The sequence below is a fragment of the Phodopus roborovskii genome, unplaced genomic scaffold, assembly GCF_943737965.1.
Source record: "Phodopus roborovskii unplaced genomic scaffold, PHOROB, whole genome shotgun sequence".
Taxonomy (NCBI): domain Eukaryota; kingdom Metazoa; phylum Chordata; class Mammalia; order Rodentia; family Cricetidae; genus Phodopus; species Phodopus roborovskii.
The window spans coordinates 20,156,329-20,181,605 of record NW_026126514.1 but is presented as its reverse complement, the minus strand read 5'-3'; the positions used below and the strand labels follow the sequence as shown (position 1 = coordinate 20,181,605).

The window sequence follows — 25,277 nt, the reverse complement described above, 5'->3', positions numbered from 1 at the left end:
CTTTATATCAGGAATAATTATGTTCAATGGGCATGTGAATTACTTAGGAAAATATAACTATCATGCCATGGTGTGGTGTCTACAAAGCATGACAATCATTCTACATTTAATAACAATGTTCTATAAGTATTTGAGTTGGATTCATCACCAGAATGCTCTAAATATTTTACTTTGCTTCCTTTTTTAAAATCTAGTTTTCTTTGTGTTTTAAATTTTTCTAAAGTTTTGCTCTTAGTTTGGTTTTTAAAAGTTTATACCCAAATTCACCCTTCTGGAAATTCAATCTAGACATTTTTTCTAAACTTAAGTCAAAAGGAATTGCATAAATAAGTAACCATGAATATAAACAAGGATTTAGCCATGAAGTACTCAATGAAACATTCATTGGGGTAGTAAAAATTAGGGAGTGGGTATTAGTATTACTTAGTATTAACTGAGTACTAGTATTGCTCACAATATATTATTGAATGTCAAGCCCTATACTGTAGAACAGTATATGTAATAGGATCGATTCATTTATGTATATACACCAATACCTGAGATGTTTCTTATTACTGGCATTGAAGGAGAAATGTCTTTGGTCCCTCTTCCCTGCTCCCATATACTAACATTGAGTCCCACAGTCCACCCTTAGCATCAGTAACCTCTTCTTGTAGCTTCTATTTTTGTCTTGCTCCAAATCAGCAAAAGTATAAAATTTATCCTTTCAATGCGTTTTAGAAGCAAATTTAACAACACTGATTACTCCATGAGCTATGCAAAATTTTTAGTGGATGTGGGGTAGATTTCCTACTTCAATATCCCCCAAGTCTTACACCATCTCCATTGGCCCCTGGTACAACAAATTTACTTTCTGCGTCTATAAAATCAACAATTTTTATGTTCCATATATAAATGTGGTTGTGTAATATTTATCTGTCTTTGCTTAGATTATTTTACTTAACACATTGTCCCAGTTCATGCTTTTACAAACAACTGGATTTCCTTCTGCTTAAAAACTGAAGAGTGTTTTATCGTGTTTGCATGTCATTATCTTTCCACTGAGAGACCCTTACTTAGGCTTGGCTGCATCACCTTGGCTATTGTGAGCAGTTTTTGTGGCAAACATTTCTTTGACCTGGTAATCCATTGCTAACCTAGCCTGCTTATTATAAAATACCATACACACAGCAAATAAATGTGCACATAACTAATATGTATCCTCCCACATTCTGTATCTCTACAGTATTTACAATACCTTACAGATAAATCACTTCATTTCATCCATGTAAATTCCATTGGTACACAGAAAACTCAAAGTTTGCTTTTTAGAACTTTCTGGGATTTCCAATATTTCCCATCTGTGTTGGGTTGAAGGAACAGCTTCATCGGGCACACACTTTTCTGGGGAATTGGAGGATGCTGAAGGTCCAGTTATTCTGAACCCCGGGGCAAGCATGGTCAGAGAATCGAGTGAGGGTTTCTATGAGATGCTGTTTTCTTTGCCCTATTGCACCTTAAATTCTTGGAAAGGGACACAAAATCATCACTTCATAATCAAAGAGTGTTTATAATACTCCCTTTCAGCATGAATTCTCATTTTATGGTTTCATATCCATGTTTACAACCTTTCTGCAAATTTGTCATAATTCCCAGAAAAAGCTGCAAAGCAAACATTTGCGTATTTGCTGTAGAATTAAGTTGGCTGTGCTTTGTGTGAGATCTGTGTTATGAGCAGTGTACAAGGGACTGTTGATTGATACTGCTCACCCCAAGGCCACTATCTCCAAAGGAAGCACAAATCAATTCCTTAATTCCCTCTCTTTCTCTTTTCCTCTTTTTTTTTTTCCCTAGATGGGGGAAAAACTACAGCAAGCCCAATCAGAGAACAAAGATATCCAAGAGAGACTACACTCACTCATGAGACAATATAAGTTGGTATCGAAGGAGGAAGATAAAGTGTTCCTGCAAAAACAGAAGATCTATGATGAGTATGTGTTCACTCAGCTTGCCTCAGCTACGGAGGCCTGCCTTGCTGTCTAAATGACGACTGCCCATCTAAGCTCATCTTACTTTTCAACTCTGCTGACAAGATGCTCTTTATTCAGTAATCAATAGGCACACTTCTTGTCTGCCTCTACAGTGCTAAGAAATGCTTTTTTCATCTAGATCATCTCAAATCCATAAAAATTAAATGCATTATTAACACTTTTAAATCAGACCCTGGAAACAATAATTACCGTGTGAGACTCTCCAGTGAGTTATAATATCTACCTTTATTAAACACTGACTCAGCGAGTTTGGTCACCTACAGTGACTTCAGAAAGTACTCAAGGAAATCATTTCTTTCTCACTACCAACTGGACTCCATTTGGTCACCAAAGCTTGATAATTCTACCTCCCACATATATCTCCACTATATCCCTTCCTTTCTGGCCTGCCTCCCAAAACATCTTTTCTTCTTCTGCTTTTCTGCCCCCAACTTTAACCCCACACCATCCATCCTATAGCAACTGGATATCAAACCTCTGGCTTATTGGGCTCCAGAGAGACCAGAAAAGGCTTATGCTATCCTGTATGCCTAGGACTTCATCCATGGTTATGTAGGTAGTCAGTATTCACAATGCCTTTTTTATGAATATTAACAGAATGAAATCTTGAAAAAAAAACAAAATTATATAGGGAAAAAAGCCCACTAGTAACCCAAAGTTACAGGCCCACTTACGTGAAGCTGAGTTCATGTTCATTCTTGTAGCATTTAAGCTATAGAGTTGTTGCAATCATCGTGTCTCATCTTACTGCAGTTCCTCAAGTGCAAACCGTCCCCAGATAAATACTGGAGTTATCATCTAGAATAGTAAATTGTGCTGATGGCAAAAGACCAAACACTAAAAACTCACTGTCATTGTGGTCTTTTGTCTTCATCTCATTCTCCATAACAAAATGCCATCAACTGGCTGGCCTTAACAGAAACTTATTTTCTCTCAACTGTAAATGCTGGGAACCTGGCATGGTAGTGCCAGCATGAACATGTTTGGGTTCTAGTGAAGACCCTCTTTCTGACATACAAATAGTGCTCTCTCTCTTTATCCCTCCCTCCCTCCACCTCCCTTCCTTCCTCCCTCTCTCTCTCTTCTTTTCCTCCTCCTTCTTTCTCTCTCCTTACATAGAGAAAGAGTGATTTTTCTTTCTCTTCTTAGAAGGACTTAATCTAATCATGAAGACCCTGCCCTCAAGACCTCATCCACACTAAATCACTTCCCAAAGGTCCCATGACAATATGGAACCAAAGCAATATCAAATCCTATGTCTATGCATGATTCTTAAACATAGAAATATGTAACTTTGAGAGCTTAAGTTACTTTGCTTTCTGCATCACATTAGGATGGTTTTGAAGGTGAGTCACACAGGATGCTTTCTCTACCAGAGAAGTTCTTGTCACAGTTGGGCCATTTAAACAAAACCATGAACTTCTTTGAGCTTCATTTTCTCTGCTGTATATCAGGACAGCAAACAACAGCCATAAGAAGTCTCATTGGTCTGCAGAGCCAGTCAGTAGTGAGCTAATCCATTCTACCAGTGAGACAGGTTCTGCAGCCCTCATTTTTGAGGTGCTGAAATGCAGACTTACCCACAGGTAAGGTTTCTTGTCCAAGGTCCCAGTGCAATTCAGATGTTCAGCCCATCCTCAGAGATGGTCTGACTGTGTTGCTCTCCTTGCTCAGGAAAATCTGATGGAAGTTATAACTGTATTGATAGAGGCACTGTCACTGGAGGCAGATGAAATGCTAGACAACTCCCCATGCTGTCTTGTGTTTATATTGCAGAGTGTGTTCTTTCAGTGGCTTGAGAATTGTGAATTTTGTGCAAGTTCCATGTATACTTGTGCACTACATATGCACCTGGTACCCAAGGAGGTCAGAAGAGGGTGTTGGATTCCTGGGAACTGGATGGTTGTGAGCTGCCATCTGGCGCTCTATAATAGCAAGTGTTTTTAACCACTGAACCATCTCTCAGCCCTTAATTCCCTTTAAATGATTTATACCTTTTTGCCTATAGTGTCTAAGCCTCTGCATTCAAGCCTCCAGCTCCTCAGGATGATCATCCCAGCATTCGGTACAATGACTGTCACTTCTTTTTTCATGATAGAAATCAGAAACAGATTGCACTCATTAACCAGAAAGAAAACTTCCTAGCACAGAGAAAGCTGGACATCAAAAACATGGAAGAAGGATACGGAGCCCTTCAGGATCTCCATCAGTAAGTGCTGTGCCCTTGCTGTCATAAACATTTACTCTCCTTGTGTTTGTTTCTTTAACCTGGAACCACGAGTCTATATGGACATATGTCTTACAGGGAAGTAAGTTTATAACCAGCTTTCTCTGTCCCACAGTTCAGAGAGGTCATGGTCAATGCGTAGTTTACTGAAGGGATAGACAGGTGCTCCAGAAGCTGGGTGACAAAGGGATGCACCAGATCTAGGCCTGTGGCAAGCATGGGCCTGACCATTATGTCAGTCCTCTTCCCCAATAACCTTCATTTCTGCCACTCTAAGTTATTTACATTTTTCCTAACAAAGTAGAGCCTATGCCCAAACTTAATTTTTAAAGGTGAAAATATGTTGTTTATGGAAAAGAGTTACCCTAATCTCTCCATATCTACACATAAATGATCACTATTAATAGTTTGCCACACATACTTTACACACATATTAATATAAGGAGATGTGTATGTATGGAGCATATTTAAAATTGGATTTTATTACTCTACAACATTATCTTCCACTTAAAAGTGTATCTGTGCAAAGATAGGACTATGACTCAACACAATTGCACGCACACTCAAGCTCTAGGTTCAATTCCCAGCATCACTGGAGCCAACAAAGCAGAAATAAAAGACTGAGTAAGACCCAAGACTTTGAGAAAACATTTTAAGATACAGGCATAAATAACAACTTTCTGAATAGGCCTCCAATAGCCCAGGCATGACAACTAAAATTGTCAAACAGGTTATAACATCATAAAGCATCAAGTTATAAAGCTCCTGGGCAGCAAAAGATACAGTGACCACAGTGAAGGGAAAGTCCACAAAACAGGAGAAAAACTCTGCCAGCTACTCATCTGACAAAGGATCACTATCCAAAATATATAAAGAACTCAAAAAAAAAATGATATACTCAAAGAACAAATAGTCCATCTAATGAATGTGCAAATGAATTAAACAAATTTCTCCAAAGAAGAGACACAAGTGGTCAATTAATACACGATAAACTGTTCACCTCACCCACAAGGAAAGGTGAATAGGACTCCAAGGATTCCGCTTCACCTCCATAAGACTGGCTACCCCCGAGAAAGCCATGATAAACTGCAGGGACGATGTGTAGAGAAAGGAACATTTATGCACTGTTGGTGAGGAGACAAGCAAGACAAATGCACATAAAATAACTAATGAGCCATGTGTGCTTGTGAACAAAGCAGTGTAAGCTGCCAAAGAACAAGCTCAAGGAGGTCTGGTATCAGTGGAAGACTGAAAATATCTATGCAAGACACTTGTGCAATAATTTTGATTTTTAAATGCCTCCTCTGTTAACTGGCTAGCCTAAGTAGGACTTTCGTATTAAGAAATAGCTGCATAAATGGGAAAAGGTACGTTAAAAGTTCTAAACACCAAATGTTGCAAAGGTGGTCTCTTCTCTAACATATATTTTTGGTGCCCTTGACAAATCTCAGTTCTTCCCTTGACCTCTGTCTCTCTCTCTCTCTCTCTCTCTCTCTCTCTCTCTCTCTCTCTCTCTCTCTCTCTCTGTGTGTGTGTGTGTGTGTGTGTTTTGTTTTGCCAGTACCATACTGGTTTTGTTACTATGGCTCTTTAGCAAAATTTGAGACCAGATATTGTGATTCTTCCAGAACCATTCTGTTCGTTTAGTGAGGCACAACAAAGTTTTAAAGAACAGGTCTGACCCAAGCCTAATATGAGTAGATGGAAAGAAACAGTGAAGAACATGTGAAGAGCATGGTATAGATCAATGAAATAGAGATTGAGAGAACAAGAAGGACCAGTTGATTCTCTGGAAAGGTTTAAAGCACCGAGCACTCAGCAAAACTCAGCAAACGAGAATCAAAACTGGGAGTAGGAGAGGGAGACATCACAATCTTATGCCACTTGTGTATCATCCAACAAGTTAGAAAATGAATAAACTGATAAGTTACTAATGACCTACCATACTACATATGACCTACCAACATTAAGAGGATACAAACAACTGAAACAGATCTGTATTGAACAACATGATTGAAACAGTAGCAAAGTGTCTCCCCAAAAGGAAAACCCTGGCGGGAATCCATCCAGACATCCAAAGAAGAACTGAACTCTTCAAATGACTCACTGAATCAGAAAGGGGAGAAATGCTGCCAATCTCATTCTTTAAACCCAGTATCACCTTAATACCCAAACCAGATAAGAGGACAGCACCAATAGAAGGAAGGAGCTGTAGAATAATTTTCCTTATGGGCTGATATAAAAATTCTCAACAAAAATACTTGCAAACCAAGTTCACCAGAACATATAAAAGATTATACTTGTTGGCTAAGTTCTTTCATTCCAAGGATGTATAAATAGAATCAGGAACAGAAATCATGGGATCATCCTAATAGACACAGAAAAGTCTTTTGACAAATGGGGCGGGGAGGCCATGGCGAACCTAAACCCAACAGGGGGAAAACTAAGCATTCTCTAGAGTGGAGTAAGAATCAAAAGCATTCATTCCTTACACACTTACTTAATATAGAGCTCAGCCACAGGACTAAGACAGGAGAAATAAAAAATAGAATGAATGCAAACAAGAAACAGAGGAGCACATTATTTGTATGTAGGGCAGTGACAAGGCCAGCTTACACAACCAGGGCAGGTGGCGGTGAAAAGTGCACACAGCATTAGAACGCTGGGTGTGATATTGTGTTAGATAGGGCCACTACCCCTGTGACGAAATGCCATCACCAAAGCAACTTGGGAAGGAAAGTATTTATACAGCTTGCAATTCCACATCCTGTTCCTCAGCTAAAGAAGTCAGGGTAAGAACTCAAGCAGGGCAGGGACCTAGAGGCAGGCAGGAACTGATGCAGAGGCCGTGGAGGGGTTCTGCTCACTGACTTGTTCTCTATTGCCTGCTTTGTCGTAGAACCCACGACTACTGGCCCAGTGGTGTCCACACTCAACGTGGGCTGGGCTCTCCCACACTGATCACCAATTAAAAGCCTGTCTCACAGGCTTTCCTACAACCTCATCTTATGGAGGCATTTTCTCTACTTTGGTTTCCTCCTTTCAGATGGCTCTAGCTTGTTGACACAAAACTACCCAGCATAGACATGAAGTATAGGCTCTTTGCATTATTGTCTCTGTATAGATAAGCAATCACTTAAATGTCTAGTTTTCATCGGGCCAGCTTCAGAAGGAAAACTATGAACTTCTCCTATGAAGGAGCAAGAAAACTGAATTGTGTTCAATCAGATTTTATTTTTCTAACTAATAATGTAAATGTATTAATTATAGATTTTTTTGAGATAGGATCTCACTATGTAGCCCTAGCTATCCTGAACTTATTATGTAGACCAGGCTGACCTCAAACTCACAGAGATCCTTCTGTCTCTGCCTATTGAGTGCTGGGATTAAAGGAGTGTACCACTACATACCCAGCCCTTTTGATGAGTAACTGAGTGGTTCTGGCTCTGGTCACCAAGAAGATCAGAATGAAATATGTAGCTCAATGTTGTTATGAACTTTTGTATTCCATGTTATTTTTAAACTGGCTCAGATCATTTGTGGAAATATGTATGTATGTGTGTATGTGTATTGCAACAAACTCGTTAAGGAGATATAGAGTTATGAAGAACCTTAGATATCTAAAATAGGTTATTATTTCAAATAGACTATGAAACATAGGCCTTGTGGTTAGTTCTGGTTGATTCAGTTGCATTCCGAATCCTTTAATTTGTATTTCTGGCCTTCAAAACCTTATGGAACAATAGTTCAACTGTATGTTTCATTCATGAATATTTCTGTCTTTGAAAGGACACAAAGTGTCATGTTACCTAAGTGGCATTTGATTTGCTTGTATGTATGAAGCTGTGGTGAGAGGAAAGAGAATGGAACCAGAGGCTTGTGTTACCTGTGTTGGAGTCTTTGCATTTCCTTCCAGCCTCCCTCAAGAAAATTTCACACACTTAAGACCTTCCCTTAGTTCAAGAACTTGTCTAGCCTTCCTGTGTTCTGTATTGTACAAAATTAGAACTGTCTAGAACACAGAGTTCCTCAACAGTTTGGTGCACCTTTCACAGTCCCTGGGCAGCAAGCCTCCCAGCCTGTGTTGTGGCTGGGCTCTGACGTTTCTGTGCCTTCTTCTGTATCTTCACAAATGATCGCACCGGTTCTTTGGTAAGATCACACCTCCATTCTGGCCATCCACATCCCTCCCTATTAACCGAAGCCTCCAGAGACCTGCCTCCAATGCTTTCCTAGACTCTCCTCTGCATTCTCGCATAGGTGTGCAGGAGCAGTTCATATGCCCTTGTGTAATACAGCCGCTAAAATTTTACAATTGCCTGTACCCATTCTAATAAATGTGTTAAGACTTTCATATGTATTTGACGAACTATAAGTACAAAATCCAATATGTATGTTTATTGTTTTTTTTTTTTAGAGCAACAAAGGAAGTGTATCGAAAACAAATAAAACTCATGAGTGAGAATCTGGAAAGAGAACTTCAAAGAAAGTAATATGATGGGTCTGAGAGATCAGTAGTATATGTTATATAGAGTCTAATAAAATTACTGTCCTAAATTAAATTGCACATACATCCATTCAGATCTAGATATGTTTGTTAAATTGTTCTTTGTTTCTCATCTCAGCTCAGGGAAATCACCAAAGAGTGAGATTGCCAGTATCTGTGAATGTCTGTTGCCCACCCAGACTTCTGGGTCAATTTACAATAAGGTTGATATAGAGGACAGTAATTAAGATCACAGACTTTCACATGCACCAGTCTGTCTTATTAGTTTTATATTTTTGGTTGTGAGCCTAGCCATCTCTCCAGCCCCTGCCTTATTAGTTTTAAGCATTGCTCAGTTAATCTATTCTCATCGCCCTAGTCCTATAGGGTGAATGCCAAAGAGATGATCCATCAAAAGTATGGAGGTCAAATGTACACAGGTAGCACTCACTTGCACTTAAGTATATTTTATTAGCATTGTTGTTGTTGATACTATAACTTATAAAGCTGAAATCGTACGTTTTACCATTCTCCAAAGAAACAGCTGTTTTTGTTTGTATTTGTTTGTTTTTGCTTTTCCTGGTTTTTTTTTTTGGGGGGGGGTTTGGGGGGGGGCTTTTTTCCTTAAGTTTGAGAGCCTAAAACTTGAAGTTTCTTATTAGTACTTTGGGTGACTCCATTACTATTTCTGCCCACGCCTCTCCTTTCTTCACTTTCCTTGTCGCCTCCCTCATGTCCATCCTCGACCTGAAAGAGGAGAGCCCAGCATGGTCTCCACACTGCTGTGATGGGCAAGGACCTCTCCTCCCCGGGAAACTAGAGGCACAGGCCGCGCTGGTGCTGAGGCAGCCAGCAGCACTCTGCCTTCCCTTAGTTAGTAGCCAGAGTGTACTTCACTGAAGGCCCAGGCAACATGGTAAAATGGTAGTCAGACTTGTTTTGCTTCATAGTCGGCATAAGCTGCTGTGCTGATATAATGTTAAATCTGTTTTGTTCTGCTATCTAGTGTCGTTACTCAGTGGAGAATAAGCTGTGTGAGAAAAAGGCATGCACGTTGGCTATTTAAAATAAAGGCAAACATGAAGAAGATTATAAGTCAAATTGAGCTTGCAGAAGAGAGGCGAACTGCATTACTTGAAGAGGTAAGAAAACCCAAAGTGTTTAGAATTATGGTAGTCACCAACAGAGAAGTCAGTAACACCCCCTCAATATTTAAACAAACTTTATTCTACTAAAAGGTGTTTTCCTTTATCTGGATTTTATGGTTAGTGTACTTACTATAGATATTTCTTTAGAAATCAAATCTGTCTATTTGGTATATGCTAACTAGATGTTTTAATCTTTTTTATTATATTCATGTATGTGCATATGCTCAAATGGAGGTCAGGATACAAGTTCAAGGAATTGGTTTCCTCCTTCTACCATAGGAGTCCCAGAAATGAAACTCAAATCATCAGGCTTGGTAGCAAATGTAGCAGCTTGGAGGAAAGCCACCAAGGGAGATCCAGCACATTACCTAGCCGCACTTTCTAGGGTGTGTCTCTGCCGCATAGAAGCAGATCCTAGCTTACCAAGCATCCTTTATCACTCCTATATTTACTCCTTATACAACTCTCTCATTATTCGTGTTGTCTAGTTATCATCTGGTGAAAGACTAAACTTCTAAAGGAGAAAGGCCAAGTGTCACCCTCCTCAGAGTTTTCTGAGAAACCCCACAGTTTATCAAGCTGTTTTGAAATGTAAAACTATCCATGACAAGAGAAATAACAAATCTCATTTTCCTCTACTTAGACAAAACGTAGAGAACAGGAAATCGATGAATTTGTGAAGGAAATTGATCAACTTAAATCAGAATTAGTAGTAGAAGAAAAGGAATTTGTCAAAAAAGAAAAAAGGTTAATGCAAGAATTAAGCAAGTATGAGGTAATTTTTATTTTGTATCTCAGAATAACTTTGAAGTATTATGTGAGAGAAATGGAAATGATATTACATGCAATCATGATTGTGTAAATGTAAAATAAATCTTCCAGTATGGACAAAGGCAAGGTCACAAGTCTAGTCTGCATCTTTCCTCTTTTTCTGAAAAAGAAACAGAAATAGGGTCTTTTTTTTTCATTAAAACAAAACAAAAACCACCCATATACTCAAAATTTTTCCACGTGACATGCAATGAGCATTGCGAGGGAGGGTGAAGTTGTGTAGGAAAGCCAGTAGGAGCTGAGATGGTAAAGATGGAGAGAATACTGAGTGAGGAGTAGAGCTCAGAATACCTTTAAAAAGTTCCAAAAGCCAATCAGGGGTAAATAAAAAAAAAATGGACACTAGAGAAAGTGGAGATGACAGACATCAAACACATCCAGGCTTCCAGATGTTGTAGACTGCAAGCACTGTCCCCATGCACACACCCACACAAATGCACCTTTTCAAGGTGATACTATTAAATAAGGGCATGTGTCTTGGAGGCAGCCACTGTGAGAACAGCTGAAGAGACTGAAGTTCTGGGTAGAAGCAAAATCAGTGGGTTTTCACAATTTGGGTCAGAAGGAGGGGTGTGTGTTTATGATTGCCAAGACACATGCAACTTGCATCCAAGCTGAAATGTACTTGTTTCTAATTGTTATTGAAGCTCTACGCACCTCACTGATGCTTTGAATTTACAGTGTGTTAGATATTGTAGTATTTATTTTTCTATGGCTGTGATAGAATACCATGACCATGTTAACTTATAGGAGAAAGATTAATATAGCTTACGGTTCCTGAGGGATAAGAGTCCGTTCCGGTGACATCATGGTAACCAAAGCAAGGAGCTGGGAACAAGCTGAAAGTGGGATAAGGTGTTAAGATCTCAAAGCCTGCCCCAGTGATATACTTCCACAGGCTGGGAGCCAAGGATTCAGATGCCCAAGATTATGGGGAACATTTGTCATTCAAGCCACCCACCACAGTGATGTTAATCTGCTTTCCATTGCTGTGATGAATGCATAGAAGAACAACTGAAAACAAAGAAAAACTTTTTTTTTTAAATTCATGTTTTCAGAGGCTCAAGTCCATGATTTGCTCCACTGTTACGAACTTGTGATGGGACAGAACATCACGGCAAAAGCCTGTGTAGAACAAAGTTGCTATTTTCTCATGTCCAGAAAGCAAAAAGAAAGAGAAGCAGGAAGCAAAACACCAGTGAAGGGCATATGCCCCATCACCTGCTGCCTCCAGCTAGATCCCACCTACTTGTTTCCAATCCTGCCCCCCAAGTAGCACCTGTGATGAAATATTATTTATGATTTATTAAAGCTTGCCAGAGGACTCAGAAAGCAAAGTCAGCCACAAGCCATAGAAGCCAGGCACACACCTTTAAGCCCAGCAGGTAGAAGCTAGCTAGGGAGTGATGGTACACACCTTTAATCCTAGGACTCAGCATTGAGAGTAAGTCAGATCTCTGGGAGTCCAAGGCCACTCATATCCACACAAGATTGATCCAGCTCACACAAAGATGTCCTCAGCACCCGGGGTCACATTCCCAGAAGTAGGGAGGTATATGAGACAGGAGCAAGGTCTCAGTATCAGGCATTCATTCTCCAGTCACATTGAGAATAGGAACACCCCAACCCTGTTAGAGGTAGCTTGGCTGCTTTGCTTCCCTAATCTTTAGCTTGAACCCTAATAACTGTCTCTGGGTTCATTTATTTATCATGTTACAAGCATTGCCCACTGGGGAGCTAAGCCTTGGATACAAAGTTTGTGAGTGACAAACTGATTCAAAGCTAATAACTACTCATGGAATGATAACTAGTGCTACTTAGGGGCAACCTACACAATGTTAAAGCCTGGAGATATTTATTTCTGCTTCCTCATCATGATATCTTTAAACTGTAGTTAAAACATATGCATATTTATCTTCCTGACTTTTTTCAAAAGCAATCTAATGATAATTCAGGGGAAAACACATAAGCTGTGAGCAAGATGCCATGTCAAAGAGATGGAGAAACAGGATGTACACTAAAGAGCTAACAATCCTCTCTCCTCTATATTGAAAATCAATCTTAGCCTGAAAAGGTGGGGTGAGATAACCATAGTATTATCATGCTAACTGTACTGTGGGAATTATCAGTGGGAAACCAGAGAACAGGATGTGGCCCTTTCAATGACCTGCAAGGTGTGTACAGGTGAGATCGGTCTATATTTGAACACGGAGGTCAAGAGGGAAGGAGGACTATGATGTCCACCAATGTGGGTATCCACCTTTCACATCTGACTTGTCACCATGGTGAGTCCAAGATCACTAAAGTGCCTTGAGTCTACTGGGTTATAAGAACTGTCCCCCACTAAAGAAACAACTCTGGCTTTGTTTGCTCTACTGGGCCACAACCCTTCCTTCAACAAGTACACAACTTGAATAAAATTTAAACGAAAAGTAAAGGTTTTTAGATAGCAAACTCTAAAGTTGGCCTAGGGGACTTGTGTGCATCTGACTGTCTAGCAAGAAGATATCCTAAAGTAGTCATTGTGTAACCACACAAGGTTCAGTCTTCAGCCTCCTGATGGATTCCATCACTCCAGAACCAGAGTAATGATGAAGGAAGAGCTTTAGTAAGAAGAGAGCACTTTGGAAGACAGAGGCTCTTGTCTTTTGATGACCATCTTCCCAAGGGAAACTCTTCTACATGCTTTTTCACAGAACAATATGAGTCCCATGTATCACAGATTCTAATTGGTTTTAATAATAAAAACCCAGAGTCAGATATAGGGGTTGATGCTGAAAGATCAGAGCAGAACAGCCAAACACTAGTTCTTACCTCTACTGAATCCTCAGACCAAAGGGGCAATCCTGTCCCTGCGAATCCTCTGACTGAATGCAACGAGCTCCTGTCTCCTCCTGTCTAATAGTCCTCTCTTCACCCAGCCATGTCACTCCTCACTCCATCTCCCTAGTGCTGGGATTAAAGGCTTGTGACTCCCAAGTACTGTGAGCCACCACAGACTGGCTCTATTTCTCTTTTAAACTAGATTCATCTCATGTAGCCCAGGGTAGCCTTGAACTCACAGAGATCTGCCTGCGTCTGCCTCCCCAGTTGTGGGATTAAAGGTGTGTACCACTACTGTCCGACCTCTATGGCTAACTAGTTGCTAGCTCTGCACTCTGAGCTTCAGGCAAGCAAGCTTTTTTTTTTTTTTTTTTTTTTTTTTTTTTTTGTTAAAGCATTAACAAAATATTACCACAGCCCCAGACATCTCAGTTGTCTATACAAAGGAAAAAAAATAGCTCCCCCCTTTTTTAGAGTATGAGTTGTATGCATATATCTCTATAACATAACTCAGTAAGAACTACAGGCCAGTGTGTCCAAAGAAGACATGAATGGCCATCTCTGCATTGATGAAAGGCGCTGTGTCTAGATTTTATGTGTTTTTGGCAAGCACCCTTGCAGGTGTGACCTCCTGCAACTCAGGATTTAGAAGTGCTTAAGAGAGTGTTGGTGCATTCCAGAGTAATTTTACTGTGTACTTAATCAATAAAAAGTAGACTTGAGGAAGAAGGATCACTACACAAGATCATGCCTCCTAAAAAGCCTCAACAAGCAAACAAGCGAAAATATAGATTTCCGTGGGAAGCTAATCCTTAAGAAATATCAGTTTTTTACCCAAGTTTCGAAGATCCCCAAAAAGACCACCAGGGAGACAGACCCACCGAACTGCAACAGCAAGGTTTTATTATTTCATCCAACCATGACAGGGGCCTCATCTAGCTGGCTGATGCAGCAGCCACCAGAGGAAATGGAGTTCCCTGTCTACTGCTAGGTTTTAAAGGGGGGAATCACAGGATTACATCAGTAGGTACAGTTGGTTTCTGATTAGTTGACATTTGGAGAACAATTAGGGGAATTTCTCAAAGTCATATTTTGGCATGAAATACCTATGTACCAATTTTCTCATTGGTCAGTGCTGAGAGGAAATATTCTGTGGTTTTTATGGCTTTGTCTCTTATTACTTGCAGGTGGCCAGTTGTTCACAGACACTAATAGTTTTCAGAACTGTATCCTGGAGACTACAGGGGAGGTTTTGGTCTTCCCTAGAGTTTCTTTTGTGGCCAAACAGTTCCCAGGAACCAAATATCTAGGAGGCTGGGTGGGAGGGGGGCGTTGTCTGGAGTTTCTTTGTGTTCAGTTTTGGCCCTAGGCTCTAGGAGGCCAGGGCATCTGGAGTTTCTTTGTGTCATGTGCTGAGTTAGAGGCCTACATGCCTTTTCTATAGCCTGTCATGGCTGCTAAAGCAGAGGGCTGGGTGAAGGTCTTGTCTCTTCAAGGGCAAGGGGAAAGTTATGTGACTTGGTCTTGATGTGGGGGTGGTTTCTGTGGTGGCACCATGGGCTCATAAACTGAATGTGTGATCGCCAGGGAGTGATTCTGCTTGGTGTGTGGCCTTGTTAGGGCAGGTATGGCCTTCTTGGAGGAATTGTGTCACTGGAGGTAGTCTTTGAGGATTCGGATGCTCAAGCCAGGGCCAGTGTTCTGTCTTCCTGCTGCCTGCCAATCCAGATGTAGGACTCTCAACTCCTTCTCCAGCACCATGTCTGCCTGTATGCCCTTCCCACTATGATGATAATGGACTAAAATTATGAACCCATAAGACAGCCACAATTAAATGTTTTCCTTTGTAAGAGTTGCTGTGGTCATGGTGTCTCTTCACAGCAATAGAACAGGAACTAAGACCGTTTATGTGTCCTTTCACTGGAAGCAAGACAGACTTTCATTTCTCATTCCTAGCTCAGGCCATGGTAAGCACAGGACTTGTAGACATCTTTGCCACTTCAGCGTGAGGCTGACATGAAGGTACAAGTGATGGCTTCCACACTTATCTCCAGTCAGCCAGGAAAAGGGTGAAAGGGTCATTTTTGGTTGAGGGCCTGGGTCTAAAATTGGCACCCACAGCTTCTGTTTATAGACATACATACATACATGTGAGGAAAGGCATGCTCCAGATGGGAGCCAAGTCCCCGGTTACAACTCAGAATTCCTGTCATTGAAGGAATCTATTACTTCGATAAAACACTGACCAAAAACAACCTGTCCAGGAAAGTTTTACTTGGCTTGCATATCTCAGGTCATATACAGTGCACTGAAGGAAAGCAAGGCAAGAACTTGATGCAGGAACCTGGAGGCAGGAACTGGAGCAGAACCTGAGGAGACATTGCTTACTGGCTTGCTCTCCAGTATAAGAAAGCTCAGCCTGCTTTCTTATACAAGTCACCTGCTCAGGGATAACACTGCCATGGCACATGTACAATTAGCAGGCTGAGTCCTCCCACGTTAGTTACCTTTCGAGAAAATACCCCTCCGGACAGTCAGGTGGGCTCATGTTTCCAACTGAGGCTCTTTCTTCCCAAGTGATCCCAGCCAGCGTCAAGTTGACAAAAACCAACCAGGACAATTAAGTAAACAGATAATCTTCATGCTTTTCCTCAGAGTACCTTTTCCATTTGTCCCTTTATACCCCATTGTTTCTACATTGTTCATATTTCTTGGAGCATGCATGTTTATATTTCGCTGCTCCTTTGCATAGAACGTGATACACCAAAGGCAATTTTCCTCAAGCATGTTTTGGTTGCACAGATAGTAGGAATGGAAACAGCCAGAGACTCCTAATTGACAGCATCTTTGTAGATTGAATGTAGTGCACCAGGGTGAATGAATAGGCAGCACCTATTTCTCAAACACAGAGTGTGTGCCAGGTACCTCTCTCTGGACCCCCCCCCCCACACCCATGGAAGCTCTCCCTTGGAGAAGACCGCTTTAACTCTAAGCTGTGTGACGGGTCCAAACCTCTTTGATCAATCAGCCTTACTTTCTTACAGGATTTGATTACGAAGGAAGCACAGACGAACAAAGAGAGAGAAGAGGAACTAGTGGACAGCCTCCCACAGCTTCAGATAGCAGAAGAGGCATACAAAGAAAAGAACAGGAGTCTCAAGTCCCTCCACAGTGATATTTCAGGTGTGCATGAAGTGCTGGTAACTACGTCCCATCCCCTCTGCCTGCCAGCACAAAGGGGGTGGAAATCCATCCCACACCCAAGGAGAAGCACTCTGCTTTCCAGCTTGTTTATCTACCATTCCCTCCTCTCCTCTCCAAGTTCTTTCTCCTACTCAGTTCCCCCTCCCTCCTCTCTTCCCCCTCTCTTCCCTGCTCTCTTCCCCGCTCTCCTCCCTTCTCCTCTCCCTCCTTCCTCCAAGTAGATACCTGCCCCCACTCACCTATCCCTAAGGCAAAGATTAATAAGAATTATCATAGATGGCACTTCCAGAGATATGGACCATGTCTGGAAAGTGTATGTATGTCTTTTGCATTCTGTCACACAGCACAACATATTACACAATGTGTGCATATAACCATGTGTGTTCAAATAAAAAACAATTGTTTCTGCCACAAATATTAGATGTGTTCACTTAACCCTGCACCTAAGGTCCAGAATGTTTGACCTTTGCCTTCATTCCAGAAGTGGAGGGCCAGCCATTATCTAGGACCTCTGCAGCTACCACTTCCAGATGACATGTCTTCTAGATGATGGAGGAACTGTGGGAATCAGAAGGCCAGGGCTCAGAGTAAAAGAAAGGACTGGGATGGGGACAATGAAAGAACAGCCTTCTGGGGTAGGAGTGGGAGTGAGCATCGAGCAGATAATCATAAAGATATGGATTAACACAGCCTGTATCAATTAGATAAACTGTAAAGCAAATAAATATTGATTATTTCCAAGGAGTTAAAACTCGCTAGAATATATAAATGGGATACTAAGAGCCTGGGCAGCCAGTCTGCCTGCCATTTCTGAGTTGGTTTTCTATTTCTTGGCAGATTTTCAGGAAGTCAGGGATGTAAGGAGTTGGGTTTTTCCTCCCGCTGCCTGGTCTCCTCCGGCCGCGGCGCCAGCCCCAAATAATGCACAGAGACTCTGTATTTGATATTATGCTGTTGGCCAGTTACTTGTTTCTTATAGAGACTCTGTATTTGATATAATGCTGTTGGCCAGTAACTTGTTTCTTATAGGCTAGCTCTGTCTTAACCCATTTCTATGTATTTCCACGTGGTCTTACCAGCGAGAGGCGGCTGGCGGTTCAATTCTCTGCACTCTCCATCTTGTCTCCTCCCCTCCTATCTTCCTTTCCTATTGGCCAACAGTGCTTTATTCATTAACCAGTATGAGAAACATATATACATAATGGCATCTCCCATCACAGGGAGGCTTTCACTTGATGCTTTTATCTGGGTTCGTAGATACCTTATTCTCCCCAGCCTTCCCGTTTCTCCTCTTAGTACAAAGTAGAAATGAGTAGAAAATGTCTTAAAATAACCACAGCCTCACAAGCACATAATTTAAGAAAATTGAGCTAAGTGGAAAACACAACTAAAGGCATTCTTCTTCAAATGTGTCTGAGGGGTCTGGAGAGATGGCCCGGTGGCTAAGGGCACTTAATCCACAGCCATGAGGACCAGAGTTCAGATCATGGTGCCTATATAATAACCAAGCAACCCTCAAACTCCAGAAACTCAACTCTGATGCCATCTTCTGACCGCCACATACCTTTGAGTGCACACCCTCTGCTCTCACAAAAACAAATCTAAAAGAAACAAACGGATAATAGGGTTGATTCTGAGGAACCAGACACAAAGGTAATGCACTAGGGAGCATTTTTTTTTTTTTTTTTTTTTTTGGGTTGGGGGGGGAGGTTTGAGACAGGCTTTCTCTGTGTGCCTTTGGAGCCTATCTTGAAACTAACTCTTGTAAACCAGGCTGGTCTTGCACTCACAGAGATTCATCTGCCTCTGCCTCTGCCTCCCAAGAGCTAGGATTAAAGGCGTGTGCCATCACCACCTGGCTATTAGCTGCCTTTTTATTGTGGTAATAGTTTATCATAATGCGACTGTTAAAACTATGCATGCCTTATATTGGTTAATGTTTTTTAAGCCAAATAACTTTGTGGACAGTTATTTTCTGTCTTTTTAAATAGCAAAGAAGCAAGAGGAGAATCTATTGAGCAACTACATTTTCCGCTTTAGAAAGGATATCATCAGATATTTGGACAACACGGTAAATAATCGCTGTGGTTCATTTGTCTTGGAATTCTATTTTGTGCTATTTGCGGTGTTGGGGTTTGAAGGCCAGGCTTTTATATGCTAGGCAAGTGCTGTGTTGCCAGGGCTATGTCCCTGGGGCTTGGTTTTCTTAAACAAGGTTTTTTGTTTGTTTGTTTGGTTGGTTGGTTTTTTGTTTTGTTTTGTTTTCTGTGTTGCCAGTCTTAGACTTAAACTCCTTAGACTTAAATCGCCCACCCTAGCCTCCATCCAGCATGCTGGGATAAAAGAATGCTACCACTCAGAGACCCCGCCCTCTCCTTCTTTACTTTAAAATACTAGTGTGTGCAAGCAATACTATTTATTCAGTTTTCATGAAATTGACTTATTAAACTTACTTATTAAACTTATTAAAATTGTAGTGAATATATACATAACGGGGAAGTTTTGCACTACTGTGAGACATATGCACCCGAGAAAACCAAATTAATGGCGGGAGGGGTTATTTGATCTCAGAGGTCCCTGATTGGCTGGCCCTTCTTGTTTCTGAGCTGCCAGCAGGAAAGACGTGGCTAAGGAAAGCCTTTCACCTCACGGTCAGCAGGGGGCAGAGAGGAATAATAGGAAGAAGGCGCTGGGACTTCCCTACCTCATTAAAATACACACGCACATTTCCTCCACTGGCCTCATGGTCCCCAGTCCTGTCACCTCCAAATACTCTGTACAAAACTGGGGTCTGCCAGTGAACTAAATCTGTTATGTGAGCGCCCTTGTGATCTAATCATCTCTGAGACTCCTTCAGAGAAACACTGGGAAGTGAGCTTCTTCTAGGTTTGATAGCTCTCAGTTCCCTCGGATTAATACGTGATTAAGAATAGGGAGGATCTCTGGAAGCCGCTCAAGTTTAATGGTAGAAATAAACATCGTTGACCCTAAGTTCTCTCTAAGAGGGTGGGGATTGTACTGCCCGCGCTCTTTGAGGCTGAGTAGGCAGTGATTGTGGCAGATAGAACAGAAGCAATCAAAGAAGTGTTTACTATCTTTCAAAATACACAGCCTATGACTTCATTATAAATGATTTATGTGGAGCTGGTTAATTGAACATGGAATTATCCTATTCTTTGATATATTTGGATATCAAATGTGATTATGTATGTATGTATTATGTATTTATGTTTTCAAAACAAGGTTTCTCTGTGTAACCTTGTCCTGGAACTCACTCTATAGACCAGAGTGGCCTCGAACTCACAGAGATCCTCCTGCCTCTGCCTCCCAAGTGTTGGGATTAAAGGTGTGTGCCATCACCACCTCCTCAAATGTGATTTTTGATATGCTGTGGGCAAGAAGAAATATGGATGAGGACATTACAGGGAAAGGTAATGCACATGTACACACACACACACACACACACACACACACACACACACACACACACTTTTTTTCTAATGAGGCTTATAATGCTATAATAATTGAGAACTGAATAGAGAATTCTATAAGAAATTTTTTTTGATAAATAATTTGTTTTAAGAAAGGACTCAGGATTAGGATTGATGGTATAGATCCATTGGAATAGTGCTTGGCTGAGATGTGTGAGGCCCTGGTAGAGTTCAGTCCTCTACCCTGCATTGACTGATCTTGGTGGACCACAGTCGTAATGCTGGCACTTGGGAGGTGGAAACAGGAATGTTAGAGGCCTAGGGTCATCTTCAGCTACAGAGTCCTGAAGTCAGCCTGGGATACCTGACACCTTATCTCCAAAGCAAACAAACAGTAGGTGAATAAACAGGCAAATAAATATCCATCAGAAACACCTTCCTTCAAAATCTCAGTGAACCCCACCCCCACCTCTGGCTCCCACTCCCCATTTTGGACAGGCAATTATCCAAGTATGAAAGCAAGTCCTAATTTGTGAAGTTTGGTTAGTGTCTAGGATACTTCACTTAAGGTTCATACATGACATTACCAGAGTGCACAAATGAGTTTTTACTATGCAGCTTTTGGGGTTTTCTGCTGCACAGCTCAGGGATGAATGCAGAACAGGTGACTAGGCAGCCTAATGCTGGTGCCTTGCCCTTTGATCCTTAGGAGATAACTGTATCTTTTATGTTTGGGCAGGAAAGTGTGAAGAAAGAATTAAAACATTTACGAGAAGTTGAAAGTAAAAAAACCAAAGAGCATTTTGAATTTATAAAGAACTTGGAAAACGAAATCTATGTAAATGACCAAAAGGCAACCCTTCTCATCCTGGAAAACAAAAAATTAAAAGAAGTAAGTTCAAGATCACTTCACTTTTCCTAATGGTTTTGACTGATTGCCTGGACCAGCAACAAGCTTTAGAAGAAGGTTCCAGTCTTCCAAATCTCTCCAGTTACCCACACCTCTCCCCGCAAGAATACCATTAACTTCTAATGCCAAAGACTGGTTTTGCCAGGATTCAAATATTACATGTGAAGGCTGCATCCACAAGTTTGTTCAGCCTTCTGTCTCTGAGGTTCATTCTAATTGAGTGTAATTCATTATTCTTCATTCTGAATAGTGAATTCTGTATATTCCATCATATGACTAGTATTTATTTAGACAGTACTATTTATTGTTTGGAAGAATTTCTTTTGGCTGTTACCAGCCCTGCTCCTAAGCCCATTTAAGGATAACTGTTCTGATGGACATATTTCTGTTGGGTATAGATCCCAACTAAAACTGCAAAGTCATCAGTAAGTGCATCTCCTGCAGAATGCCAGGCTCCCAAAGGCATTGCACTGAATGCCCCTTGTTAGTATTCAGGCATCTGTACTGGCCTGTCCTTGGGGTTCTGACAGGATATGCCCTCAAATGCAGCCACTAAGAGCATCTCCTGTGCATATTCACTGTTCCTTTTCTAAAGGGCCCTGCCCACCTCCCACATCTTTCTCATCTCTCTCTGCTTCTCTGCCTCGCTCTTCCCCTCCCCTCACCCCCTACCTCTCTCTCTTCTGCTGCTGCTCCTATCCCCAGAGGTCCATCTCCCCTCTCCCCTCCCCTTTTCCCATTCACTTTCTCCCAATAAAAAGCCCCTCCACCCAAGTTCTGTCAGATGGCATCTTTCTCTCACACACTATGTTTTTAAATTATAACACCCCTCCCACCAGCAAAGTGTGAGAGCCCGGAAACTCACAACTTAACCTGTGTCGATGTTGCATTAAGGAATAAAAACACAGATCTCCTCTTGAATTAGTTTGATCAAGAGCAAGCCCAATTTTGGATTTTCCACTTTTCTGCCCATGTCTTATCTTCCAACTGTCTGGAGGCTGACTCTAGCTGATCTAGTGTGTGTGTGCTTCGTATGTCCCCTTGGCCTGTCTGCTGTGTTTCTATCTGGTCTGTGGTTGTGTCCATCCTTAACAAAAAGCTGGCTCTATATTTATTGAATAGCACAGAGAACATAGTATGGAAAGAAGCTGAAGGAATCCTTTACAGAAACCTTTAACAAAATGTTACAAGTTGCTTTACTGACCCCCAACTGAACCAGAATAGCAGTACATATCTCAAACAGATATCACAGCCAAATCCATGTTGCTTCCAACATTTAAAAGATATTTGTTTAGTTTAAGGTGGCTTTTAACCTGTTATCTGCTTTCAGAAAACAATTACCACAACACACACATATATTGTTCTAGGTTAAGAGAATGGAAGAGTTCATAACTTTAAGATCAAAGCCATGATTTACCTTGAGTTTCAAAAGTTCATTGCTGGCAAGTCCAAGGCATGGTGAAGTTGGTTACATTGTTCTTTTATATGCACAGATCGGAGCCCCTTTGACAAGTAAAGAAACACCTGCTGGTGTATTGTAGGGCACTCAGATATCTTCATTTGTAAGATTCATGTTTGAGTTTCCTTTGCCTAGCTAAAAACTTAGTTGTACCATATTAACTGATTATTATACAGCAAACAAGCCTGTTCATATAACCCCAAAAATTACAATCTTAATTTATGAACATTAATTTTCAGGCTTGTGACTCAAAAGAGTAAGACTTGCCTGTTTATGCTTAAGATTCACTCATTTTAATTTTAGAATGGTATGTTCAATAATTAAACCTATTAAATTCTGATTTTAATGCTCAGAACTGTTGAATCTAACAGTTTATTAATAATACATGAATAATATATACTTTCTATACTTTGTAAGTGTTACAAGACAGTAATCACAGAGATTTGTACAATATTCCTTTGTTTGAAGTCATGAGATAGAGTCTGTCACTCATTGGAGACACTGTCCTTAGTGTCTCACAGGGTGAATGTTGCTTCTTTGTAAACATTTCTCTCTCACTAACCTGTGACAACCTTGAAGTTAGGGTCTGCGTTACTGTCCAAGAGTTGTGGGGCTTGGTTCCATTCAGTGCTCATGATAACTTCAAAAGTCAGGCAGTAAAGTATGTACCTTTTAGACAAGAAAAGACTCTGGTTTTGTTTGTTTCAAGAACTGATAATAGCTAGAGAAAAATAAAAAACATTCCTTCCGTGGGAGCCTGATGAGGAAAGTAGCCTGGGCACTGACTAGCCCGATGGCATTAAGGGATTTCCTTATTTCTGTCTGTTAAATGTCAAGAGTTATCCCGCCAATTTCACATGCTTTGTCTAGTAGAACAAAAGCAGCTTAAGGACTGATGTTTTTCAGAAGGATGCATGTACTGTGGGAAACTTTTGTTCCTCAGTAACTCTCATATACTCAACACAACATCCTGCAGCCAGCCTGTGATATGGACTAGGGAGGAATTTTATCTGCCTGTGGAAGTGCACCACCAGCCTCTCCTCCTATAGAAACATTTAACATTTACTAAAAGGATGGGGATTTTTATTGCTGTATTTTACAAAAGGAACTTTTGTTCTTGTGGATATGAAGCATTTGGTCTTTTAACTTCTTACCATGTCCAGCCTTATCCGGAGCACCATGTTTATGTCTTTGGCTGCTGAAGTAGTAAGAGAGCAGGACCCTGTCTTCTCCCTTGAACGGAGGGAGACAGAGTAGAGCAGCTGGTGGCGTCGTGAAGCACTGACATGTTTGATGAATGACCGCGTGGCCATTTCACTAACGCACGTGATGTACAGGGAGCAGGTGCTGATAGCTGTCATGTTGCTTTCATTCTCAGCATCTTGACTACCTGAAGAAACAAACCCAAATGTACAGAGAAAAGCAACAGATAACCGTGCAGGACTCAGGTGACCTGTCCTGGCAACTGATAGTTCAGCACAGTAAGTAGCGCATCGCTCCTCCCCTACAGTTTTGTTCTTGTTTACATCAGTTTTGATTCATTGGTATATAATGAAATGCATCTATTTTAAACCTCGATGGATTCTGAGGGATATGTGCACCCCAGCTGCCACTGCCACCACAGCAGTGTAGGACAGGTTCATCTTTGTTTATCTTGTCATAGTGCAAATATGCAGTGTCCTTCCCAGCTGCTGCTTTGAGTTGTGGAGCGAGCAGGAAGGTTGTGAGCTCTTTGCAGGGCGAGGCCTGGCTGATGGGTGTAGGTCTTTAGGAACAGGCTCTTAAAGGCTATACTGTTTCCTGAGTCCAGCCTGTATTTTCTTTTTCCCGAGCTACCGAGAGAAACATGGAATCTCCACCACGCAGTCCTATCAGCACAGACAGCCGTTGTGTTGTGACACAGTGAAACTATAGATAGGCCTAAGTAGCCTCTTTCCTTGAGTTGTTTCTGTCAGGCATTTATTTTGGTTACAAAAGTGACTGCTACCACCTGTCCCTTCCAGCTGATCTTTCACCCCACCTCCAGTCTCTGGATGCCACCAACCTGCCTTCTAACCCAACAGTTAACAAAAAGAAATGGCACAGTGTGAACACTTCCGTATCCTGGCTTCTTGGCCTCTGCGAAACGGATTTTTAATATTTGTTCATGACGCCAGGTGTGTGTGTGTGTGTGTGTGTGTGTGTGTGTGTGTGTGTGGCGGGGTGGGCTCACACCTATTATCCCAACACTTAGAAGACTGACACAGAGGAACTGATGTAGGTTAAAGACCAGCCTGGGCTACATAGTAAGTTCCATGTCGACCTGGCCTAGAGTCTTAACCTGTTTCAAAACAATCACCAAATACAAAAGACTCATGTCTCTGTTCTCTCGTGAGCCACAAGCTACCTCCCACTGGTACGCAGCTATATATGCTTCGCCTGCTGTGAAGAGACAGCGTGGCCACGGCAACTCTTATAAAGGAAAGCATTTCATTGGAGTGGCTCACTCACAGTTCAGAGGTTCAGTCCATTACCTTCATGAGGGAGCATGGCAGCGTGCAGGCAGACATGGTGCTGGAGAAGGAGCTCAGAGTTCTTACATCTTGATCTGCAGGCAACAGGAAGTGGTCTGAGACACTGGGCATGGCTTCAACATAAACAAAACCTCAAAACCCACCCCCACAGTGACACACTTCCTCCAACAAAGCCCCACCCACTCCAACAAAGCCACACCTAATAACCCCACTCC

At 41.4% G+C, this 25,277-nt stretch overlaps 1 protein-coding gene across 1 annotated transcript in view; it reads left to right on the top strand.

Moving 5' to 3' along the window:
* The window catches only part of Ccdc175 (coiled-coil domain containing 175), a 49,400-nt gene that overhangs the window by 21,750 nt on the left and 2,373 nt on the right, over positions 1-25,277 (top strand). Inside the window, exons 9-17 of the mRNA XM_051196058.1 lie at positions 1,834-1,970; positions 4,129-4,239; positions 8,675-8,746; positions 9,750-9,885; positions 10,535-10,666; positions 16,590-16,728; positions 18,741-18,820; positions 20,920-21,072; positions 23,928-24,030. Coding sequence (XP_051052015.1) covers positions 1,834-1,970; positions 4,129-4,239; positions 8,675-8,746; positions 9,750-9,885; positions 10,535-10,666; positions 16,590-16,728; positions 18,741-18,820; positions 20,920-21,072; positions 23,928-24,030 — 1,063 coding nt within the window. The remainder of the gene's footprint in view (positions 1-1,833; positions 1,971-4,128; positions 4,240-8,674; positions 8,747-9,749; positions 9,886-10,534; positions 10,667-16,589; positions 16,729-18,740; positions 18,821-20,919; positions 21,073-23,927; positions 24,031-25,277) is intronic.